Genomic DNA, 22,844 nt, shown 5'->3' on the forward strand with positions numbered 1-22,844 from the left:
TCCCAGGCTACCCCGGGATCCCCTTGGATCCGCCCCTGGAGCCATCGCCATTAATGAAAGAAACCATTGCTTTCCTTCCATCTCCTTTGCTTCCCCTTACTGTTGACGCCACACCACACCGTCGCTTCCCTACCACCAACGAAAACCACCGGTGCTCGTGGATCTAGAGCTAAGGAAAATGACACTCTCAAATTTGATTAGATCTGTTGTGTTTGGTGCATTTCAAATTTGATCAGATCTGTTGTGTTTAGCAGCGACAGCGGTGCCGGTAGCCACTGGTGGTTCTAGGGATGAGCATTTGGACCAGGAAACCGGCCGGAACCGATACTGAATAGAACCAATCATGTCGGGACCGTGATGATATTCTTGTGGATTTTTGAAATCGGGAATCGGTAGAACCGACAAAAACGAAACCGTAACCGAAATATTTCTCAAAATATATTGCTATTCCTCAAGGATCGGTTCCAACACTGAAGACCCGACAAGAACCGGTAGGAACAGAACCAATAGAATCGGCGGTCCGGTTCAGTTCCTATTTCCACCAAGTTCGGTTCCCGTGCCGGTTCCGATGCTCATCCCTATGTGGTTTCACTGTCGTATCAAATATTTTACACTACCTCTACCTATCACCTTCATTATCCTCGTTTGCTCTTACATGTTCTTCGATGGTAGAGTTTTGAGAAAGAAGTTATGAAAACAAGATGTACACATGGTGTTTAATGAAATGCCTTAGCGAAGTGTGTAAAAATTTAAACACGAAATATGGAATATATTGTAAACTTTTATATTATCAATTAAATTGTGAATATAGTGTAAATTTAATTGCGAATGAATGTGTTAAATTAATAGTGTACATTAATGTGTGATTTTATTTGTATTTAAGAATTTATGTATATTTATGTGTTTCATATAAATTATACAAATGATTTTTTAATTTTAAGTATTTTTTATATAAAATTGTGAATGATGTACGAATGAAATATTAAACTTTGAATGAGTATATTTGATAAAAAAAAGAAAATTAAAAAATGAAATGGAATGATAAGTAATGCTTAATTGAAAAGAAAAAATATAAAAGGTAAATTGAAACAATGGTCTTCAGCTAAAGGTCATCGAGTATGACTTTGTTTTTTATGCGTAAAAGGTGAGGTGTCAGGGATGTTCATGCATGAACACCGCCCCTTAGCCCATAAATGTGGTGTGGATTGGAACCGGTTACACGTCCTTACAACCAATAAGATTCGATTTTGGCAAACGGTCAAAAATTGACCCGTTATCAATTAAAAAAAATCATCTTTTTTACTTTAAACTAAACTATATAAATACCAACACTTTAGTTTTATACCATTTCACACCACAAAACCATTCAAATATCTTTCTATTCTCTTATTTTTTTTTTCTCAAAGTATGGATCAAAATCAAAATACTCCAACCAATCTAAACACCCCACCAACCCCAAACACTCTAAATGATCAATATCAAGGTTACATGCAAATGTTAACATCCCCAATCCAACAACACCCTATATTTACCAACATTCCATATCAACCAAACTACTTCCAACAACAAAGACCACAACAATTCAATCAACATAAATTCCAAGCTTTTCCACAATTCAACCTCAACAATTCCAAACCCAAACACAACCATCTCAAATCCCATTATCTCAATCTCAACCTATAAACCTGGACAATGACGACGACGAACGGGTTGAAGAAACACAACTATCTAGAAGAACAACTTGGAGCGAAGATGAGGAGGAAGTTTTATGTAAATCTTGGATTTTTATATCATGTGACTCGAGGTTGGGCAACGTACAAACGAGAAACAACTTTTGACTTCGTGTTTTAGATCACTTTCACTCGCTTTTAGGAAGACAAATGGGTCGAACGTACGACACAATCAATGAAAAATGATGTGAACTACGAAATGGCTTGCACCAAGTTTAACAACATATTTGAAAATCTGAAAAATATGCATAAAAGTGGATGCAACAATTTCAATATTCTATCAACCGCTTGCCAACAATACAAGGTTACCAACGGCGGTAAAGCATTCGACCACCAAAAAGCGTGAGAAATTTGTCGTAAGGGTCCAAAATGGGTCCTTAAACCGGAGACTTCGCATTCAGAATCGACCACTGACTCCTCGCATTCAGAATCGACCACTGACTCCAACAAAAGGCCAAAAACTTCCGAGCCGGATGTGGGTTTTGGTGTCGACCTCATTAAAGACTTCGACGACACCGAAGGGGAGGGTCCACCGTAAGTCCAACTTCGTCGAACACCGGGAAGGGACAAAGGAAAAAAAAAGGCGTCTTCAAGCGGAAAATCGAGTAATGAAGACGTACTTGCGGAAAAAATTGACAAAACTCTAAGTTTTTTACAAAAAAAAATGAAGCAACGAAGGAAGCTCGTTGCCGGAAACTAACACTTACTGATCTTAAAATTTTAAACATAAAGCCGCAACCAGATATCAACCCGGAAAATCTAGCTGCGTTTCTGAAAATCCAACAATAAGTTCATGACAAGTATGAAAACTAGGTTTTTAACGTTTTAATTTTTATGTTTAATTTTCTATGGTTTTAAGTCATTTCGGTTTAAATTTCTATGGTTTTTTGTTTTTTTAGTAATTTAGGTTTGAAATTTTATGTTTTTATGTTTTTTTTGGTTGTTTAAGTTATGGAATGTGTTTTTATGTAATGTGAAATATTTATTTATGTTTATTAATTATGTTTTTTTATTTAATCTAAATATAAAAAAAATATAAACGATGTAGATTAATAACCATTTCCTAGGACCAGTAGACATGTAGTGGAGGTGATATGGTGCGTAGATACCATCACATTTTTCAGCACCCCAACATCCTTATAGTTAAATAACAATAATACAATTAATTAACAATAATACAGTTAATATCATTATTACCAATACAACATGGGATTGTTAGTTTTTTATTTGGTTTAAGTATATAGACTAAAAACACAGAAGTATTCATATGTCACTTGCATTCTCAACAAGAAACTAAAAGAAAATAATATCATTTTCATTCACCAACTCCTAAGTCGTAAATATGAAAAGAAAAAAGCAAACCAAGGGCCAAGATGTAATCTAAGCGATATTTGATCTAAGATTCCACCAACACACAGAATGAATCTGGCACGTACGTTCCATCTTACACCACCCCCACCTCCATCCCCGCCTATATAAGCAACATCTCCACGACCTTTACTCCTCGCCCTTAGCTCCTTTGCTTTCAGAAGAGCAAGAAGAGGAAGATCAAACCATACAGATTCATCCTCTCCTTTCTACTCTTCCCAAAGGTATTTGGACTAATCTAATCTAATCTACTCCCTTTCTCTGGATTCACGGCCGCCGCAACGCCGGAGAGTTTCTACGTTTGTCGGTGATTGAAAAATCCAAGGCCAAATGTTAAAACTGTGTCGGTTTGCGATGTATTTGTGGTTTTGTTTAACTCGTTAGCCGTGGATTATATGCTTACGTTGATTCTCCCGGGTTCTTAATCATCTCTATGACATGCTAAGTTGCTGTTGAAGTGTGTGCTTCTCGTTAGAGTTTCCATTAGGTTTGAAATTGATATGAAACCTGTTTATCTTAGGTTGAATTTGATTTATTCTAGCAATTTAGTCAGATCTGGAGCTGAATCATAGTTTACTCTGCTAGTTCTAACACCAAATTAGCACAGATCTATCACTTCATCATGCTTTGGACTTGGGAATTGTTCTGTGTCGTATGCTTCATGGATCTAGTATACACGTTACCTATTATTTACTCAGTCTGTTTAGGGTTCCAAGTTTTAAGTTAAATCATGTCACAATTTCGTAATTAAAGGTTTTGTAGCTTCGTTTTTAAGTGTTTTTTTTACTTACTGACCAATTTGATCGAATATTCAGCTTTGCAATAATGGAGACCTTCTTGTTCACATCCGAATCTGTCAACGAGGGACATCCAGACAAACTCTGTGATCAGATTTCTGATGCAGTTCTTGACGCCTGCTTAGCTCAAGACCCCGACAGCAAGGTCGCCTGTGAAACCTGCACGAAAACCAACATGGTGATGGTTTTCGGGGAAATCACCACTAAAGCTAACATCGACTACGAAAAGATCGTCCGTGACACCTGCCGGGAGATTGGATTTGTTTCTGATGACGTGGGTTTGGACGCCGACAACTGCAAGGTCCTTGTGAACATCGAGCAACAAAGCCCAGATATCGCCCAAGGTGTCCATGGCCATTTAACCAAGAAGCCTGAAGACATCGGCGCCGGTGACCAGGGCCATATGTTTGGTTACGCCACTGATGAAACCCCTGAACTGATGCCGCTCAGTCACGTCCTCGCCACCAAACTTGGCGCCAAATTGACTGAAGTCCGGAAAAACGGCACCTGTGCATGGCTGAGACCCGACGGAAAGACACAAGTGACGGTGGAATACCATAATGACAACGGAGCCATGGTTCCTCTTCGTGTCCACACCATTCTCATCTCCACCCAGCACGATGAAACTGTAACAAACGATGAAATCGCAGCTGATCTCAAGGAACACGTCATCAAACCAGTCGTCCCTGAAAACTACCTTGATGAAAAAACCATCTTCCATCTCAACCCTTCTGGTCGTTTTGTGATCGGTGGTCCTCATGGTGACGCCGGACTGACTGGCCGGAAAATCATCATCGACACATACGGTGGTTGGGGTGCTCACGGAGGTGGTGCTTTCTCCGGGAAAGACCCAACGAAGGTGGACAGGAGTGGGGCGTATATTGTGAGACAGGCGGCAAAGAGCATTGTGGCTTGTGGGTTGGCGAGGAGAGCGATTGTTCAGGTGTCATACGCCATTGGTGTCCCTGAGCCATTGTCGGTGTTTGTTGACACTTATGGAACTGGAAAGATTCCTGATAAGGAGATTTTGAAGATTGTGAAGGAGAACTTCGATTTCAGGCCTGGAATGATATCGATTAATCTTGATCTTAAAAGAGGTGGAAATGGGAGGTTTTTGAAAACGGCGGCGTATGGACATTTTGGTAGGACAGATCCTGATTTCACATGGGAGGTCGTCAAGGAACTTAAGTGGGACAAGCCATAAAAACAAGAAAGAAATTCAATTATGTGGTGTTTTCGCTTTTCTTGGTTGCTTGGTTAAATGTGATTGTGTGTGTGTGTGTGTGTTTTTTCTTTTTCTTTTTAATATATGATTTGTTTTAGTGTTTGTTTAAAGAGGAAGAAGGTGGAAGGGCCTATATAATATATGATGTATAAGAAGTGTATTTGGAGGCATTGCCATTAATAACAAAAATCTAATCTGGTTTTGCTTTCATCTTCATTTGTATAAGTTAGTTGTTTTGTGTTTTGATTTGAGTGTGTCATTTTTTATCCAAAGATTGCAGCGTGTAGTGTAAGATTTAAATGTTAATAATTCTGCAGTCTTTCATACTAAATGAGTATAGGCCAGCTTGAGACGGTTATAATTTGATGATTGATGGTTGTTAGATGTGATGGAGATGGCTTAATGGCTACTAGGATTCAAGACTCACCTGTCCTTGTCTTCCATGGAATTCAAGTCTTTGAGAAACTTTTATTTTTGTTTAAACTTAAGCATCCATAACTGAAAAGATTTTTGGTTAAATTTTTTAGTTTTATTTTTCTAATTTTTTTTTATGGGTAACAATGTTTTTTTTTATAAGTTGTCAATTTATAATTGGTTGATAATGAATTCACCGTAACATTAAAATTTTGTAAGTCGTCTATTTATAGACGGTAGAAATTGGATTCACCATCATGATTGAGAAAGACCATAACGATAGAAATTGGATTTACCATCATGATTGAAAAAGACCACAACGATAACTTGTAAATTTACAAATCCTTGAAAATATTTGGTTTTAAAAAAACTCATAACACAACAGTTTTTCATTAAATGTCCGTCTAGTGGTGATTGGAAGATGTTATTTTCTTGTTAGCTTTAGATGGTCGTAATTTTTTCATACGAACTCAGTTTCCAATGTTCTTTTATATCCGCACGTTTATCATTTCGTCGGCTATAACTTTCATTTAGATTACTTTTGCTAAAAAGTAACATATTTTTACTTTGAATTTTATAAACAAACATTTATACTTTATTATATTTAAAAGTGAAAATAGGTGTTACATTACTTGCTTGGATACTTTGAGATATTTAAGTAAGACTTAAACTCACCTTCTTTGGTTGTTGTCTATGCTTTCCAAAACCAAAAATATACATACATCCTCTAGTTTTTTCTCTCCAAGTGTTAGAAGGAAAAAGCTCATTTGATCCCTTTCTAGAAAGGTAAAATCGGATTTTGTTTTCAAGCTTAAGAGATTGAAGTTTCTACAAGAGTGGAACTAGGATGCTAACACTATGTTTGGCGCGCCACAACTAGCTTATTTTTCGAGTTTTTTTTTTAAGTTGTCATGTTTAGTAAGCCAAAAAGTAGACTAGCTTTTTAAAAAGTTACTTAAGACTAGCTTTTTAAAAAGCTACTTAGACTAGTTTTTATGGAGTTTTTTAAAATTTTCCAAATATACCCTTTAATTAATTATAAAAACATATTCTTTTAAATGTCATTTTATGTCATTTCACATTTTTCAGCTAGTTTTTCAGTTACTTTTACCAAACGTCATTTTTTATCAGCTAGCTTTTCAGGTATCAACTAACTTTTCAGCTAGTACGCCAAATATAGCCTAATAGGTGTTGGAGCTTATGGTGGATACTTATAGAGTAGCTCTTGTTTGAGTTCTTGCCATCTACAACAACCATCTTTGTCAAAATATCCAAAGGCTTCAAAGATTGTTATCCTTAAATCTTTCTACGATTGTTTATTTTATCTTTGCAAATATCATGTAAAATGATCCTTGGTGAAATAAATTTTAAGCTTTCATTGTCATTTTACTAGTTTTTGATACCTAAACTTGAACAAATTCCCAACAATTAATGTTATAGTCTTAGAGATAAATATTATTATGTTATAAACCTAAACCAACGGGACCAAAGTTGCCAAAAGTGTGTCTATTTGCATGAAAACGAGCTTCAACCCCAAGAGGGGAATCCAAGCCTTTTTACCTTATATCTCATATGTATAATAAGCCTTAGACTCCTCCTGGAATCTAAGAACCCGAGTAACACAAGGAAAAAAGGAGGAACATCGATAGAGTTTAAGAGCAGAATACATGAGTTATTAAAAAAAGAATCAGTGAGATTAAGGACTAGGTTTTCAAATTATCCCTAGCCTATTCCATAAATCATAAGTTCAACTACGTTTTTGGAGATTTGGGAGGAAGAGGTGGAGAAAATCGTCGAAGAGATGACTAGAGAACGACATATCCAAAGAGACGTTGAATAGGACAAAAAAAAGAAGAGAATCTTGGAGCTTTGCCCTAGTTTTCGACTTCATACCAGTAAGTACTCCTCTCCACCTGACCCTAGGTTAGTATTACATGTCTTGGAGTCCCTAAGAAACCCTGGTACTCCTCTCCACCTGACCCTAAAACGTGACATTTTTGATTCTAACATGTGACATGTTGGGCTTAGGAACCGCCTTGTCCAGTACGTACAAAACACAACACGTCGAGAAGCTGAGATGCAACACATTGTTTAAGCAGAATGTATACATCATGTTTAATTGAGACAACTTGACCCATTGAATTGATGAGAAATCATATGATAGATAGAGTAAAAGTATAGACGTTCAATACATGGTCATGTGTATGATTGTATGGTATAAGTTGTTCTGGAGATGCATAATCCTCCTTGAAACTTAATTGTAGTGATTCCTATATTGCTTTGATTGTTACTATTAGGTGAGTTTCACTTTTTTATATATGATGCTATGTGTTATGTGAGTTATATAATATGTATGATGATGATTGATGTAAGACTAGAATCAAGGCTATATATTCTGATGAATCGATGAATTGTATGCTCCGTGATATATGATAAATGCATAGTTTTGTGAGCTCACTAAGTGTTTCACTTACTCATTGATATCTAACATTTTCAGGACCTTCAGGGGTAGATAATGGGGAAGAACCCATATTGATCTTCAGGGATAGATATAGGAGGCTCTTCCATTATTTTAACCCAAAACGGTGCCTACAACATAGTTGCTTGCATCACACATGATCTCAAAGGGGATATTCCAATTTGGTGCTTGTATGATGGGAGCGGATGTAAGCAACTCCTTAAGCTTGTCAAAAGCCTTTTTGCACGCCTCATTGAACTCGATATCAACTTCCTTTTGCAAGAGTTGGCACATTGGTCTTGTTATCTTTGAAAAATATTTGATGAACCTTCGGTAGAAACCCGTCTGACCTAAAAAATAATGAACTTCCCAAACACAAGTCGGGTAAAGTAAGATTTGAATAACATCAATTTTAGCTTTATCCACCTCGATTCCTTTCTTTGACACAATGTGACCTAAAATAAGACCTTGACTCACCATAAAATGACATTTTTCAAAATTCAAAACCAAATTTGTTTCAATGCATCTTTTCAAAATCTGTGTGAGGTTAGTCAAACATTCTTGAAAGGAGTTTCCATATACCCTAAAATCATCCATAAAAACTCCAATTATGTTTTCGACATATTTCGAGAAAATACTAACCATACAACGTTGGAAAGTGTCCAGGGCATTACATAATCCAAACGACATTCTCCAGTATGCAAAAGTGCCAAATGGACATGTAAATGTTGTCTTTTCTTGGTCTTCCAGTGGCATTGAAATTTGGTGAAAACAGAAATACCCGTCTAGACAACAATAATGAGATTTACTGGCCAACCTTTCTAACATTTGATCAATGAAAGACAATAGGAAATAGTCTTTTCTCATGCTTGCATTAAGCTTTCGGTAGTCAATACATACCCTCCACCCATTTTGCACACGGGTGGGGATCATAATACATTTGTTATTCTCGACGACTGTGAATCCCGTCTTCTTTGGTACCACTTGCACCGGGCTCACCCACTTGCTATCCGAGATAGGATAGATCATCCCTGCATCAAGAAACTTTAATATTTCTTTCTTCACAACTTCCATCATAGGCGGATTCAATCTTCTTTATGCATCCCGGCTTGGCTTGCATTCATCATCCATCAAAATTTTATGCATACAAGTGGAGGGACCCAATCCTTTGATATCCATGATCGTCCAATCCATGGCTTCTTTGTGTTCCTCCAACACTTTGAGGAGTTGCTCTTCTTCGACTTCGGTTAAATAAGTGGAAATAATAACCGGAAGAGTCTCATTCTTTCCCAAATAAGCATATTTCAAGTATTGAGGTAGGACCTTCAATTCCAATTCTGGTGGTTGAACAAAGGAAGGTGACAACTTTGTGTAAGTTTCAGGCAACTCAATTAGCTTGACATCGAATTGTGTAGTTTTCTTGACCTTAAAGTTGTTAACCAGCTTTTCAACTTCCGGATCTAGAGAATAGAGCTTTAGTTTCTTGGCTAGTTTCCTACAATCGAACGCTTTGCTTAGAATCATCTCCAACATGTCACCATTTGTCAACTCAAGCAACTCTTGGGTTAGTGGTTCAACAACATCAACGAAATATAAAGATTATACATCACTAGGATATCTCATAGCATCATAAATATTAAAGCTTATTGTTTCACCATCAAATTCCACTGTTAAACTACCCGCATACACATCGATTTTTGTCCTAACCGTTTCCAAAAACGGTCTTCCAAGCAAGATTAGAGCCGATTTGGAGGAAACTTGTTCCTATAAATCAATCACATAGAAATACGCTGGGAAGACCAATTAGTTCACTTGCACCAAAATATCTTCTAGAACACCTGTAGGAAAAACACTTGATTTATCCACAAGTGAAATTATGACATCTGTTTCATTTAAAGGACCGACATTTAACGATTCGTATACCAGATATGGCATGATATTAATAGAAGCACCAAGATCAAGCATGATACTACTAAAAGTGACATCCCTTATTTTGCAAGGAACTGTAAACATTTCAGGGTCTTTGCATTTAGGTGGAAGTTTTCTTTGCAACACTGCAGATGCATTTTCGTTCATTGAAATATTTTCATTCCCTTTCAATTTTCTTTTGTTTGTGGAAAGTTCTTTCAAAAAAATTTCATATCTAGGGATTTGTTTGATTTCATCAAGCAAAAGAATGTTTACCTCCACCTTTCTGAAGGTGTCCAAGATCTCTTTCTCCTCTGCATTCTTCTTTGAAGTTTCAAGTCGGGAAGGAACTGGTGGTTGAGTGACTATTGGAGTCACTAGAGGGGTAGTCTTTTTTTGAACTTCAGTTTGTGCATCATTATTAACAATAGAAACTTCAATAAGAGTGATCTCTATTTCTTCCTCATCTTCCCTTAACTTTTGTGACATCCCCAATTTAACGGCTAGAAAAGACCGATTTGTTTATGCTTGCTTTTAAAATCAGAGTAATCTTTTAAAGAAAACAATTGCGGAATTTGTTCCCAAAACAAAATATGATAAGAATTTATCATAGCATTTCTTTAAAGAAATGTATTTTCATTATATAACAAAATCTCGGGATGTCATGTTCCGATACAGACACATAAGCATAAACAGAACTTACATTTATTTACACTAATGATTTACATCTCTTTTAATCTCTCAATGAAATATGTCTTCGTATTGATACCTGTGATACAAAGAAAACTGAGTGGGTCAGGCTTGGGAGCCTGGTGAGCATATAGGGTTTTCGACCCACAATAATATAATTATTATATTTAATCATCAAACAATCAACCCAATTACCCATCCCCATTATCTTCTTTATTTCTCAAGGTTTACCCTATTAATCAACTATCATTCCTTCATTCATTCCTAAGGATTGACCTAAGGAAATAGCACAAACTTCCATTGCTACAGAAGGCGCATCTGCCAACATTATCCTTTAAGCGCCTCTGCCAGGATTACGTCATACACTATGAGGCGCAACTGCCAGGTTTATGACATTCTCTTTTAGGCGCATCTGCCGACATTATCCTATAGGGCATCTGCCAGGATGTTATGACATTCTCTATTTGGTGCATCTACCAATATTATTCCTAAGCGCATCTGCTAGCATTATGATATTCTCCATTTGGTGCATCTACCAATATTATTCTTAAGCGCATCTGCTAGTATTATGACATTCTCTAATTGGTGCATCTACCAATATTATTATTTAATCATCTTACATACCTCATCATTTACCTCATCATTTTATCACATACCAACTATCTCATCTACCCATGTTCTACCCAACATATTAGTAGATATAAAATACATATACAGTTTAACTCATTTAAAAACCATATAAAACATCCATTCCACACTTATGTCAAATAAACAACACTACATAAACACATAACATGTATTTCAAGCAAATACTTCATATTTATGTGTTAGAAGAAAGTAACTATACACTCACACATATAAACAACAATATACTTAATACATTCAAACAATACTTGTATTATTATCGTGTTTATGAAACGGACTATACACCCACGCATATAAACAACTTTATATTATACACATAGCACGTATTTCATAGCAAATACTTAATATTTATGTGTTAGAAGAAAGTGACCACACACTCACAAATATAAACAACGATATACTTAATACATTCAAACAATACTTGTATTATTATCGTGTTTATGAAAGGGACTATACACTCACACATATAAACAACTTTATATTATACACATAGCACGTATTTCATAGCAAATACTTAATATTTATGTGTTAGAAGAAAGTGACCACACACTCACATATAAACAACAATATACTTAATACATTCAAACAATACTTGTATTATTATCGTGTTTATGAAAGGGACTATACATCCACACATATAAACAACTTTATATTATACACATAGCACGTATTTCATAGAAAATACTTAATATTTATGTGTTAGAAGAAAGTGACCACACACTCACTTGATCAGAAGATGATCGGACAACACTACGGCTTGTAGAAGTAGTATTCTTCGGTGAAACCGGGATCACTTCACACACCGGGTTTTTCGCGGGCAGAGCTTCAGCTTGGAAACTCTTTTTCTTCTCGGGATCTTCGGGCTTCGGGACTTGCTTTGGGTCTCGGGGTTGATACCGGGGCTTCGGGATATTTCTTGCACGTAAATCGAGGTAAAACAGGAGAGAGAAAAGAGAAAATAGCAACCCTAAACGTCTGGCCCTTCAAATCTACTTATAGGGCAAAATCTGCCCTTACCACGTCGTGACACCTTTTTCCACGTCGTGGGCTTGGTCGTCACTGCATGCGTCATCGCAAGTTGCGTCTGGGGGACTCCAGGAAGTGTCAGAAGACTTGCCACATCGTGGCACTGCTTGCCATGTCGTGGTATCTGACAATTTTGGGGTTTCGCGCCCCGAACTTCACAAATTCATAACTTTCGCATGCGAACTCCGTTTTTGACGTTCTTTATATCGACGCATAGGTGAGATTATGCTCTACAACTCTAGTTTAGACTCCATTGGCTAATTTTGACTTTATTTTTAATATATTATAAATATATTACTTATATATTATCTTTAGTAGGCCGGGACAGGAAAACTCTGTTCGAAATTCATAACTCCTTCATCTAAACTCCGTTTTCTTCTGTCTTTTTATCGTTGGAATACTATCGAAGACATCTTCGACTCTCGTTTAGATCACTAAGGATAGATATCTATCTACCTTAAATTCACTATTTACGTCACGCTGGGTCGTGTCGGTTCTGTCGCGAAACTTCGACAGGTCATAACTTCTTCGTTATAACTCGGATTTTGGTGTTCTTTATATGCACGGAAACCTTGTGACATATACTAAAACTTGGTTAATATTAATCCTTATAAATAATCTTCCATCAAAAATTCATTTTTGATGCGTATCGTCTTTAAATTGACTAGCCCGAATCTACGGGCGTTACACTTCTTCTTTGAGCTACTCTCTCCGCTTTGTTTGCCACTGCTCAAGGTCACCACATTGACATTGGGGTTCTTTTTGATTTGAGAAATTAATTTTCCACGGGACTCCAAATTGCTTAAGGATGTAAATATATCTCCCACTTGTGCTTCAAGGTTGGAAATACTAGTTCTTGTCTATTTTCAGAATTGTTGGGTGCTAGTGGCAAGAGACTTGACAATGTATTCAAGGGACATTACGAAGCTACTAGGTTGGGATTGAGGAGGTTGTTGGTGATGATGTGGAGGGTGTGGTTTGGGTTGATAATGGGGTTATAAATGTTGGTAGTGGGGTTGTTGTGTTGTGTGTGCGTCGGGGGGGGGGGGGTGTAAGAAGGTCCAACAAATGCATTTTGAGGCAATGGTCTTGGGTTGTAGCTCATGTTGGGATATGACTTTCAACTTGAATTGTATGCATTTTGGTAACCGAATGGTTTGTTGTGGTAGTTTTGGAATTCTCTGGTGGCATTTACATGTTCAACATCCTCTTAAAGAATGTGACACGTATCCGTGGGATGTCACATTGTTGCACATATTCCACAAACCATCACTTGTGGAGTTTGTCCAAAGCTTGTATTTCATCATTCTTAAATAAAGATTAAGTCCAACTTACTCCATCATCATATTGGCAATAAGCCTGATTGTCTTCTTCGTTGCAATCTAAGTCCAAGAGTTCCATAGCTTAGCCCATAAGTAAATCGCAAGCTTCCAAAGGTTCCGTATTCATTCCATCCTCCATGTTGAATAGTCTTGATAAATCCTGCAATTAAGCTCAAAAAACTAGAAAGTACCCGATAAAGATGAAAATAACAAAAAAGAGAAAATATGCATGAGAATTAATTAAAATGAGATGAAATGAGCTAAAATAAACTAGGAAAAGAAGTAAATAAAATGAAACTTTCACCCGTCGTCGTTGGTAGGATACTCTCTCCTACAACTCCATTGTTAAGAGTGGTTGCCTTTAACATCTTAATTTTAACAGTGTTTGGCGATTTGACTTATTTTTTTTCTTGGTCTGTGTCGATTTCCCCGATCTGCCTCAGGCTAGAGATTAAACGCTAAGTGAAGGACACAATTATAAATTATTTCAAAACCACTGTTATTTGCATGTGTTAGATTGGCGTCCAGGAAGAAAATAGAACATGGAACTTATGGAATTGTCGAAAATTCATCAACCCATACAAGTGAAATTGGTATCCAAGAAGAGGATAAACACTTGAAACGAAGATGATAAGTACAAGGTTTGGCTCGTTACAAATGGCAATTCAATAAAAAGGTTGGGATACACTATGATTATGTATGGTTGACAACCGATTGGCTTTGTACAACTTTACCCTCGATTACCCCAACAAATCAGCCTTCTTTAAACATCATTGAGTTTGTCCTCAAATTGTTCGGCGGAATGCTTCTATGGGAAAATGAATTATGCCAATGAAGTGTTGATTATGCATATACATTAGAATAAATTTACCTATGTGGCTAAGAAAACCTATTATCACAGGTTCAATGACTTTTTTAGCAGTTTAAACTTAAATTTATGCCCCAAGAATGCAATAATAATAATAATAATAATAATAATAATAATAATAATAATAACAAAAATAAAAAATAAATTAGGGACTCTTTAAAACAAATGAGAAAAGTTTTTAGGTTTACATTGATATTTTCTTTTAATTCTTTTATATTGATTTTAGATGTTTTGACTAGTTCTCAGATTGAAGGTTTATGAGTTGCTTAAATATCGATGATATTTTGAAGGCCTCAGGTTGTGATATTACATTTGAGTTGTGTAATGTTATTAAATTGATTACTACTTGCGTTTTTAAACAAAAATTATATATGGTTGGTACTGTTAGCTATTATTGTTAATTAATTTAAAACCCACTTTAAAATATTTTCACTGATAAAAAATAGTTTTTGGATTTTTTTGTTGCTGACATTTTAATTTAGATTTTTATATTGAACATATTAAACTTTTTTTCAATTATTATGAAAAATAGTTTTGAATATTTTATAATTATTTGATATTTTGATTTAGTTTTTGTATTTAATACCATATTTATATTAAAAAAATGCTATATTTATAAATTTTTTTTATAAAAGCGATAATTCAATATATAATAAAACTTAGTTATCATCGTACAACGAGTTGGATGACAAACGGACAACAAGTTGGGTCGGTAAACCTTTTTGTATAGTAAAACCAATTCTTTTGAAAACAATATCCCCTACCCGGAGTGTGTGTATATATATCAAGAAAACCGAGCTCTTTTGGCCCTCGTGTGATGGTAGGAAGTTACGGGAGGGGTTATTTCCGGCGGACATCGGGAGGCCGCCTTTGGGGGTGAAACTTCTTGGGGGAGCTGTTAGTAAAGATGCTAGTTTCATTCGCAACATAGCCATAAAGAGAGCCGAAAATGCTGTGAATTTGATGCGCCTTCTTCCACAATTGTCTGACCCCCAGAGTGAGCTCCTTCTTCTTCGGTCTTGTATGGGTATTGCTAAGCTTTTCTTTGGGTTGAGGACGTGCCAACCCGTTCACATGGAAGAGGCGGCAATATTCTTTGACAATGGATTGTGCGGGGCGATTGAGGATATTGTGGTTTGTGGGGGCCCTTTCTTTGGTGACATACAATGGCGAATTGCTTCCTTACCCATTAGGTTTGGGGGTTTGGGTTTATACTCAGCAGTAGAGGCTACCTCCTATGCTTTTGTTTCATCAAGGGCCCAATCTTGGGTATTGCAAGACCACATCTTACGGGATAGCGGTATACATGGTATGGATTCTGATTATGATTGTGCCTTGGCATCCATTCGCAACAAGCTTCCAGATTTTGACCTTAACAATTTTACTACTAAAGACACCCCCCCTAAATCCCAGAATACACTGGCGAGTGCCTTTTTTCATAAAATTGTCCAAGATATGGAAGTGCATTTCGACATGACGGCGCGGCAGAAAGTGGTTTTCCAGTGCTTACATGCACCACATGCTCAGGATTTTCTTCTGGCTATCCCTATAGATGGGCTTGGCCAACATATGTCTCCCATGGAGTATCGTACTATTCTCAAATATCGACTCATGATTCTCATTTTTCCAACTGACGAGATATGTCCTGTGTGTCGCAAGACATGTTTGGACTCCTTTGGGGAGCAAGCAGTTCATTATAAAGAACTCCCGGGGTTCAAATATAGGCACGATATGGTTAGGGATGTCTTGTTTGACATATTTAAGCGTGTCGGGGTTTCCGCTAAGAAAGAGGCACCTGCTAATTTCTTGACTGACCCGACAGAAGGAAGGTCAACCCTCAGATCGGCTGACATTTTGATTTTTGGATGGGTCGGAGGGAAACACGCATGTGTGGATCTTACAGGGGTATCCCCTCTCGTGGGCCTGAGGGCTGGGGGTTTCACAGTGGGACATGCTGCTTTAAAAGCAGCCACATGCAAAGTCACCAAACATGAGAGATCGTGCCTGGAAAATCAACACGTGTTCATACCATTTGCATTTGATACGTTTGGTTTCCTCGCATCGGATGCGGTAGAGCTTCTTAAAAGAGTACAACGAATCATGCATAGTAATGTTATATCCCCTAGATCTTTGGATGTAGTCTTTAAAAGAATTAGCTTTACCATTCAAAAAGGCTTAGCGGCACAGCTTGTTGCCCGTTTGTCATCTCACTCATTGTACGATGACAATTAATTTCTTAAAGATGTAATTCTCTTGAAAAAATATTCAAATGTTTAAATTTGTTATACGCAACAAAAACACGTAAAAATCAACGACAAAACATGAGCTCAGTTACTAATGTAATACAAGTATCATATATGCAACACATCTCATTCATTCCAAATGCTTCAAATTCATATTAGCATTTCATAAGCCACTCAATTTTATTGCAATAAACATGCTCTCTAATATCACATCATGATTGTTTCAACGGTTAACATATTACGAGATGAAGATGATGTCATATGGTGGGAGTCATGGAGATTTGACTTGGTTCCAATAGAAATCTAAAACACTTGTAATTATACAAAGTAATGATGATGTTTTGAGATTTATGAGAGGGATTTCCTTATGAGTGGATGCAGGGAAATTGGTAAACAAGTCTGAAGTACAAACAAAAATGCTATAAATATAAAAAGTGACGCACACACGTTACATATAAATTGACCCTACCTCAAATATAAAAAGTTATCGTATAACCCAAAATCACCTATGGAAGAAAAGCTTGTATTTGGATGGAATAACATCAATCCAGACATATACACATTACACATAAATTTTCCAGTCAGAATATATTATATATATATATATATATATATATATATATATATATATATAAAGGATCATAACCATATCTTCGTTAATAAAATTATATCCAAAAGAAGAAGAAAAAAAATTGAAATCCTAGAGTTGTATTAGCTTTAGCTTGCTCCATACTTGAGTCTCTCCCAAATGAAGGGCTGGAAGACATACATAACCTGAGGTGAACTCTTGAACAGCAAAGCCACACACACACACACTGCAGCTATTGCCACCATTGACAGCATTGCCGGCTTATATATCGCCAGTGAAGACCGCCCGCCACCATAATATGACAGTTTCCGCTCACACCGGCTGCACGATTTCTGTACCACCACCACTACAGCCTTCTCCGTTTCAAATCCGGCGACTTTATGGGGCGGCTCAGCCACCACCGGAGGAGGCATGTCCACAACCACATGCCCCCCCTTCTCTGATCTGTTCTTGTTCTTGTTCTTGTTCATCTTTCTTTGAACCAGATGAATGTAATTATAATGGCCTCTCATTGATGCATAATCATAAGGTGTCAAGCCACTACTATCCCTAGAGTTCCTCCATGCTTTCAGTCCCACCTGAACCAGAATCAAGATTTTATTAAGCTCAACAGCTTTCTTCAAGAACAAAGAGAAATCCAAGAAAATCCCTAAGCTCAAAATATTTCATAAAAAAACTAGCAACTTTGTTCCTTCAAGAACAAGGAAAATCCAAGAAAACCCTGAGGTCAAAAGATTTCATAAAAAGTTAGTTAACTACTTTCTTTAAGAAGAAGAAAATCCAAGAAAAAACACATATTATTTTTATGGCATTGTAAGTGGAGGAAAAAAAAAAGAAAAGAGTACCATTTGAGGATCATCTGTTAATGCATCTAAAACACTCTCTGAACCATCTTTACCAGATGCAATATGAAGAGGAGTCAATCCACCGGGCCCCACAGCATCTGCTTTAAACAAATTTTGTTGGTGGTGATTCAAGAGCAGCTGAACCATGCGGTTGGAGTTTCGCCTCACGGCTCGGTGGAGCAACCCAACTTCCATTAAAGCAGCTTCAACCGAGCCATCATGAGCCACCACCACTTCCCCACCCAAGATGATGGTCAACAGTTTGTTGACCACAGCACACCAATCATGGTCCACTGAAAACTCTATCAGCCACCTGAATCTTTTAAATGAGAAACCATCACCCATTCTCAGCTTCAACTGACTTCTATGAAGAAGCCACCCCATCTCATTTACAAACTCCAATGCCCCTCTTCTTGTCTTCTCTTCACCCATGTCTTCTATATCACTCTCCAGTGTACAGATTTCTGAACAAACATCTTCTTCTGCAACTATGAATGGAAAGAAACTGCTGCTGAGGCTATCATCTTCAATCTAATCAAACACACACACAATCCAAAAGGTTATTTAAGTAAAGTAAAGTAAGATTCAATTAACTAGAAACAAAAGAACCTCACCTCTATGAATCCTCTCCCAGAAATATTAGGTACAGAGCAACAGAAGCTAAGGGACTGGATGTCTTCATGCTTCATCAACGAATCTGTTGTATCTAACAAGTCTGAACAGCTTGTCTGAACAAGGTAACTCCCTTCTAGCACACATAGCATCCTACAGCACGAATTTTGACATTAAATTACTTGCTTACCAAAGTTTCCCTTTTTTTTTTTTTTGTCATCAAGACATTTATTTGACCATGAAAGATACCTTGAGGTTGACCATGATATGTTGAAGCCTTTAACAGAGAATTGAGTGTTGGCAGATGCAGAAACTGCTATGGGTGTGATGCTCAATATGCTGGAGTTTCTATGGCGTTTATTTGGCAAAGCTGTGTTTAAAACAATCTGACCTGTAACACATGAAAATTTTGGATGAGTTTTTAGTGAAAAGAAGAAGAAAGAATTAAAAACATGACAATTGACAAGAACTGACCATTGCAAGAAAAGGCAACATGATCAAGAACCCTAGTATAAACCCATCCCGTTCTCCAGAAAGAATTATTTGATGCATCCAAAAGCTTCCTCAAATGGGTGCTCAAATCATAGCAAAGCTGCAGTGCATCATAACAAAGCACTCGTAAGTTTGTTTGGATCCATCATAACAAGACTTTTTTGTAAATAGACTGAAACAAGATTTAGGCGTCTTGATGAAAATTTTTACCTCATCCCAAGAGGAATTGTCCATTCGAAGATAAACTGATAATATGATACATCCAGGCCGAATGTAACCTTCAATATCAGTAGGACTGTGTAACAACCAGTCAAGAATCTGAAATTTACACAAAATTAGTGAATCTGATCTAAAAATAACCAAAACCCAAAGTCTACAAAAGGGAAAGAAGAGTACTTGGTTCCTGAGAACAAGAGGCAACTCATTAGGATCTTTCCCAAATAGCTTGAATACGATTCGGTCTGTACGACTCTGAAAAAAAAAAAAACTCTTAATGGATGATGAGGGCATTCATGTCTTTTGCAAGCAACAGTTAAAATTTTATACCTGTGGTTCCCCACTGGAACTAGATGGTGACTGTGTTGCTGTTGAAGCAGAGTTGCCACTTGTCTGTGGAGGACTTGATTTGTGAGGGTGTCCACGTAACCACAAAGGCATATTTTTGTCTATGTTTTCAGCTGTCTCCATACCATCTTGAGATTCATCATAAACCATGTTCAAATCAATGTTGTTCAATTTCATCTTTCCAACTCTACCCTCCATCCCATTATTATTATTATTATTATTAGCTTCAACTTCAATGGGAGCTTGAGCTTGAGCTTTGTTGTTTGAAGGATATGTGATCTGGCAAGCCATTGAAGGATTCACACTTTCAATTTGTCTGACAGGCTGCAGAGACTCCTCCTATAAGTTAGATAGATACATATCTCCATCGGATAATTAAATGGCAATAAAAAGTTTTCACCTTTTCAGGGGTCGTTGCAAAAGATGTTCCAGCATCCATTCCAGATGAGTTTTTCTCATTCACATTACCAGCAAGACTGGCGATGTTTTTCAATAGATGACTCAGCAAATCTTGATCTTTGTTTTGCTCCGATGTATTAGCTGCAAAATTTTCAACTATAAATATATAAACAGCTCAAATTCTAATACATCATTCATGATAAAAAAAAAAAATAAAAAAAAAAATAAAAAAAAAAAAACTTCTTACATTGTAGATTAGAGAGTATCCTCAAGAGACTAACAAGCAGATAACTACAACTTCTTTCATCATTTAGTGACACTCCACTAACGGTGTTTTCTGGATGTGTCTTTCTTCTTCGCCTGTTATGTCCTGCTAATCGCCTGCGACAACTTCTCTTTCCTTCATCAAACTCCTCAAGTGCATGAAACCTGTCCACATTATCCCAGAATTAATTATATATATATATAAATAAATAAAAAAATAAAGTGTTTTTAACAAACAAGAAACTGACCTGCTGCACTGCTGACAAAATCTTTGCAACACATTTGCAACCAATGCTTTGGTGGCCTTGGAGTGCAAATTACAAACTTTATGTCTTCTATGATAATCTTTTGCACCCGTCAAATCGGTTTGACAATCATCCACCTGACAAACTGCACGATTCGATGAAGCCGGGGCTACTTTAGTCTTTTTGCCACTCTTCCCTTCCCATCTTTCCAGATCGTCCTCTGTTATAGGGTACACTTGGCCTCCAAGATTTAAGTTAAGACCTCCAACTTCATCATCATCATCAAGAATCACAACTCTTCTCCTTTTTTCCAACTCCCTTTTTCCTTCATCTGAGCAAGATGAAGAGCCACCTGATGTAACAGGAAATAGTTGTCTGCTTCTGCAATCGGATGGAATTGTGTTTAATGGGGTGGCAGTGAACAGATCGCCATCCCATTTCCAGTCGTTTAAATCCCATTCCATACTTCTCTTTCCGACACCCTCCAATTCCGGAACCACAGGACCATAGTAATGATGAGGATTTCCCCCAAATCTAGCCTCCATTGATCAAAACTCACAGCTCACAACTAACCAAATAGATGGCTTCTTTTTTTTGGGGGGGGATTTCACGATCTTAAGATCAACTTCATGGAAGCGGATTTTGGATCTGCTTAATTGATCGTAAAATAAAGAAGGAATCTTTTTTTTGGGGGAAATTCCAACCAAACACAAGAAAAGATTCTCAATTTCCTTCAAACAAATCCTGAACTGCACTTATCAACTAAGAATCCTAACAGAGCAACTTTTGTTAGATTATTACGAAGAAACGAAATCCTCTTGGTTAGGATCATTTCGTACCTACCTAAATATCACGTAAACAGTACATCAACACATCCAAGAAGCCAAACGACAACCCACATGCCACAATTAAAAAAAAAACCCAGCTAGGAAACCCCTTCAAAAGTACGAATTTACCTGAAATCAGAAAAGGACAGAGCTTTCATCTCATCAAGGCATCAACAACTACTACTTGGAGTTGATATCTTTTTAGTTCGTATGGAGAAAAACAAGGAAAAGGGTTTAGTCTTAAGGAGTTGTTGATCTTGAAGATGGAATTGAGAAAGAAGGGAGATCGCCGGCGATATGGTGACGGAGTTGTGGGGGACGGTGGAGGAAAGCTGCAAGAAAAGGGTAATTTGGAGGGGGGAAATGAAAAAAGTGGGGAAGAGGATCAAGTTGAAGGACGTATGTGTCCAAAGAAAACTGGTTGTAGGACATGTCGATGGAGACCATTCTATTGTGGTTCGAGGGCATATCACATAGTGCAATGTCCTTGTGAATAAACAGGACATATGACATATGTCGTAGTTTTTATATTTACTTTTGTATTTATTGGACAATGTTGATACATCATGTGTAAACAAACTTTAGAATCTTTAGTTTTTTTTTTCTTTTTTTCTTTTATTTAATCTCTTTACTTTCAGAGTCTTTATTATGATAAAGGAATTAAGAATGTATAAGTATAACCACTACTTAATGTGAAAACAAACAAAATTGCATCTCAAAAGAGAAAGAAAAGGGTGATAAAATGGATGAACCTAACCTTAATTTTAATCTTATTATATGATTATTATTTTTTGGCCTAACTTTATCTTGCATATGAATTTATTTTAAATAATAATTAAAAAAAAAAAAAAAACCTAAAACGCTTCGTATTAATTAGGCATAATTTTGTTGAGACTATAAAATACCAATGTATTTGGATAAGAAAAGCTCAAGAGATATAATAAATTTATAATTTAAAAAGTTACATGAAGAAAACGTCCATGCATAGAAATATATAATGATTGAAACTTTTTCTTGGTATTAAGATTAAGGCATGTAACATATATAATGATTGAAACTTTCTTTGTATTAAGATCAAGGTATGTAACATATATAATGATTGACACATGGAATTATATATATATATATATATATATATATATATATATATATATATATATATATATATATATATATATATATATATATATATATATAGACTTTATTTTGATTATAAAAACTCAATTTTTTTCATTGTTAGTTTCTTCCTATTGCTTTTGAACTCATATTATTTTTGTTTTCATAATTTATCCTCAATATCTATGCATTCTGAA

The 22,844-nt window shown here is 36.5% G+C and overlaps 3 protein-coding genes across 6 annotated transcripts; 1 reads left to right on the plus strand and 2 right to left on the minus strand.

Annotated features, from left to right (window-relative positions):
* The first annotated feature begins 3,184 nt into the window (after positions 1-3,184).
* Positions 3,185-5,330, plus strand: LOC145057779 (S-adenosylmethionine synthase 5). Its single transcript, XM_079005676.1, has 2 exons — positions 3,185-3,322; positions 3,914-5,330. The coding sequence occupies exon 2, from the start codon at positions 3,924-3,926 to the stop codon at positions 5,097-5,099; it is 1,176 nt and encodes a 391-aa protein (XP_078861802.1). The 5' UTR covers positions 3,185-3,322; positions 3,914-3,923; the 3' UTR covers positions 5,100-5,330.
* A 3,757-nt stretch (positions 5,331-9,087) lies between these two features.
* On the minus strand, positions 9,088-10,389 carry LOC145060540 (uncharacterized). Its single transcript, XM_079008187.1, has 3 exons — positions 9,805-10,389; positions 9,648-9,756; positions 9,088-9,551 (listed from the first exon to the last, which is right to left on the minus strand). Exons 1-3 carry the CDS (start codon positions 10,387-10,389, stop codon positions 9,088-9,090), a joined length of 1,158 nt encoding a protein of 385 aa, XP_078864313.1.
* A 6,705-nt stretch (positions 10,390-17,094) lies between these two features.
* LOC145057780 (squamosa promoter-binding-like protein 1) lies at positions 17,095-22,029 on the minus strand. 4 transcript variants are annotated; one of them, XM_079005679.1, is made up of 11 exons: positions 21,661-22,029; positions 20,708-21,475; positions 20,443-20,624; positions 20,197-20,336; positions 19,779-20,120; positions 19,443-19,703; positions 19,215-19,332; positions 18,990-19,131; positions 18,743-18,893; positions 18,129-18,659; positions 17,095-17,861 (listed from the first exon to the last, which is right to left on the minus strand). In XM_079005679.1, exons 2-11 carry the CDS (start codon positions 21,247-21,249, stop codon positions 17,412-17,414), a joined length of 2,859 nt encoding a protein of 952 aa, XP_078861805.1. In that variant the 5' UTR covers positions 21,250-21,475; positions 21,661-22,029; the 3' UTR covers positions 17,095-17,411. The 4 variants fall into 4 exon arrangements, with proteins under 4 accessions (XP_078861805.1, XP_078861804.1, XP_078861806.1 ...); XM_079005678.1 differs by having other exon boundaries at positions 20,708-21,547; XM_079005680.1 differs by having other exon boundaries at positions 19,443-19,550; positions 19,629-19,703; positions 20,708-22,027.
* Between the last annotated feature and the right edge of the window lie 815 nt (positions 22,030-22,844).

The sequence above is a fragment of the Lactuca serriola genome, chromosome 6, assembly GCF_051521515.1.
Source record: "Lactuca serriola cultivar US96UC23 chromosome 6, Lser_US96UC23_V15, whole genome shotgun sequence".
NCBI classification, from domain to species: domain Eukaryota; kingdom Viridiplantae; phylum Streptophyta; class Magnoliopsida; order Asterales; family Asteraceae; genus Lactuca; species Lactuca serriola.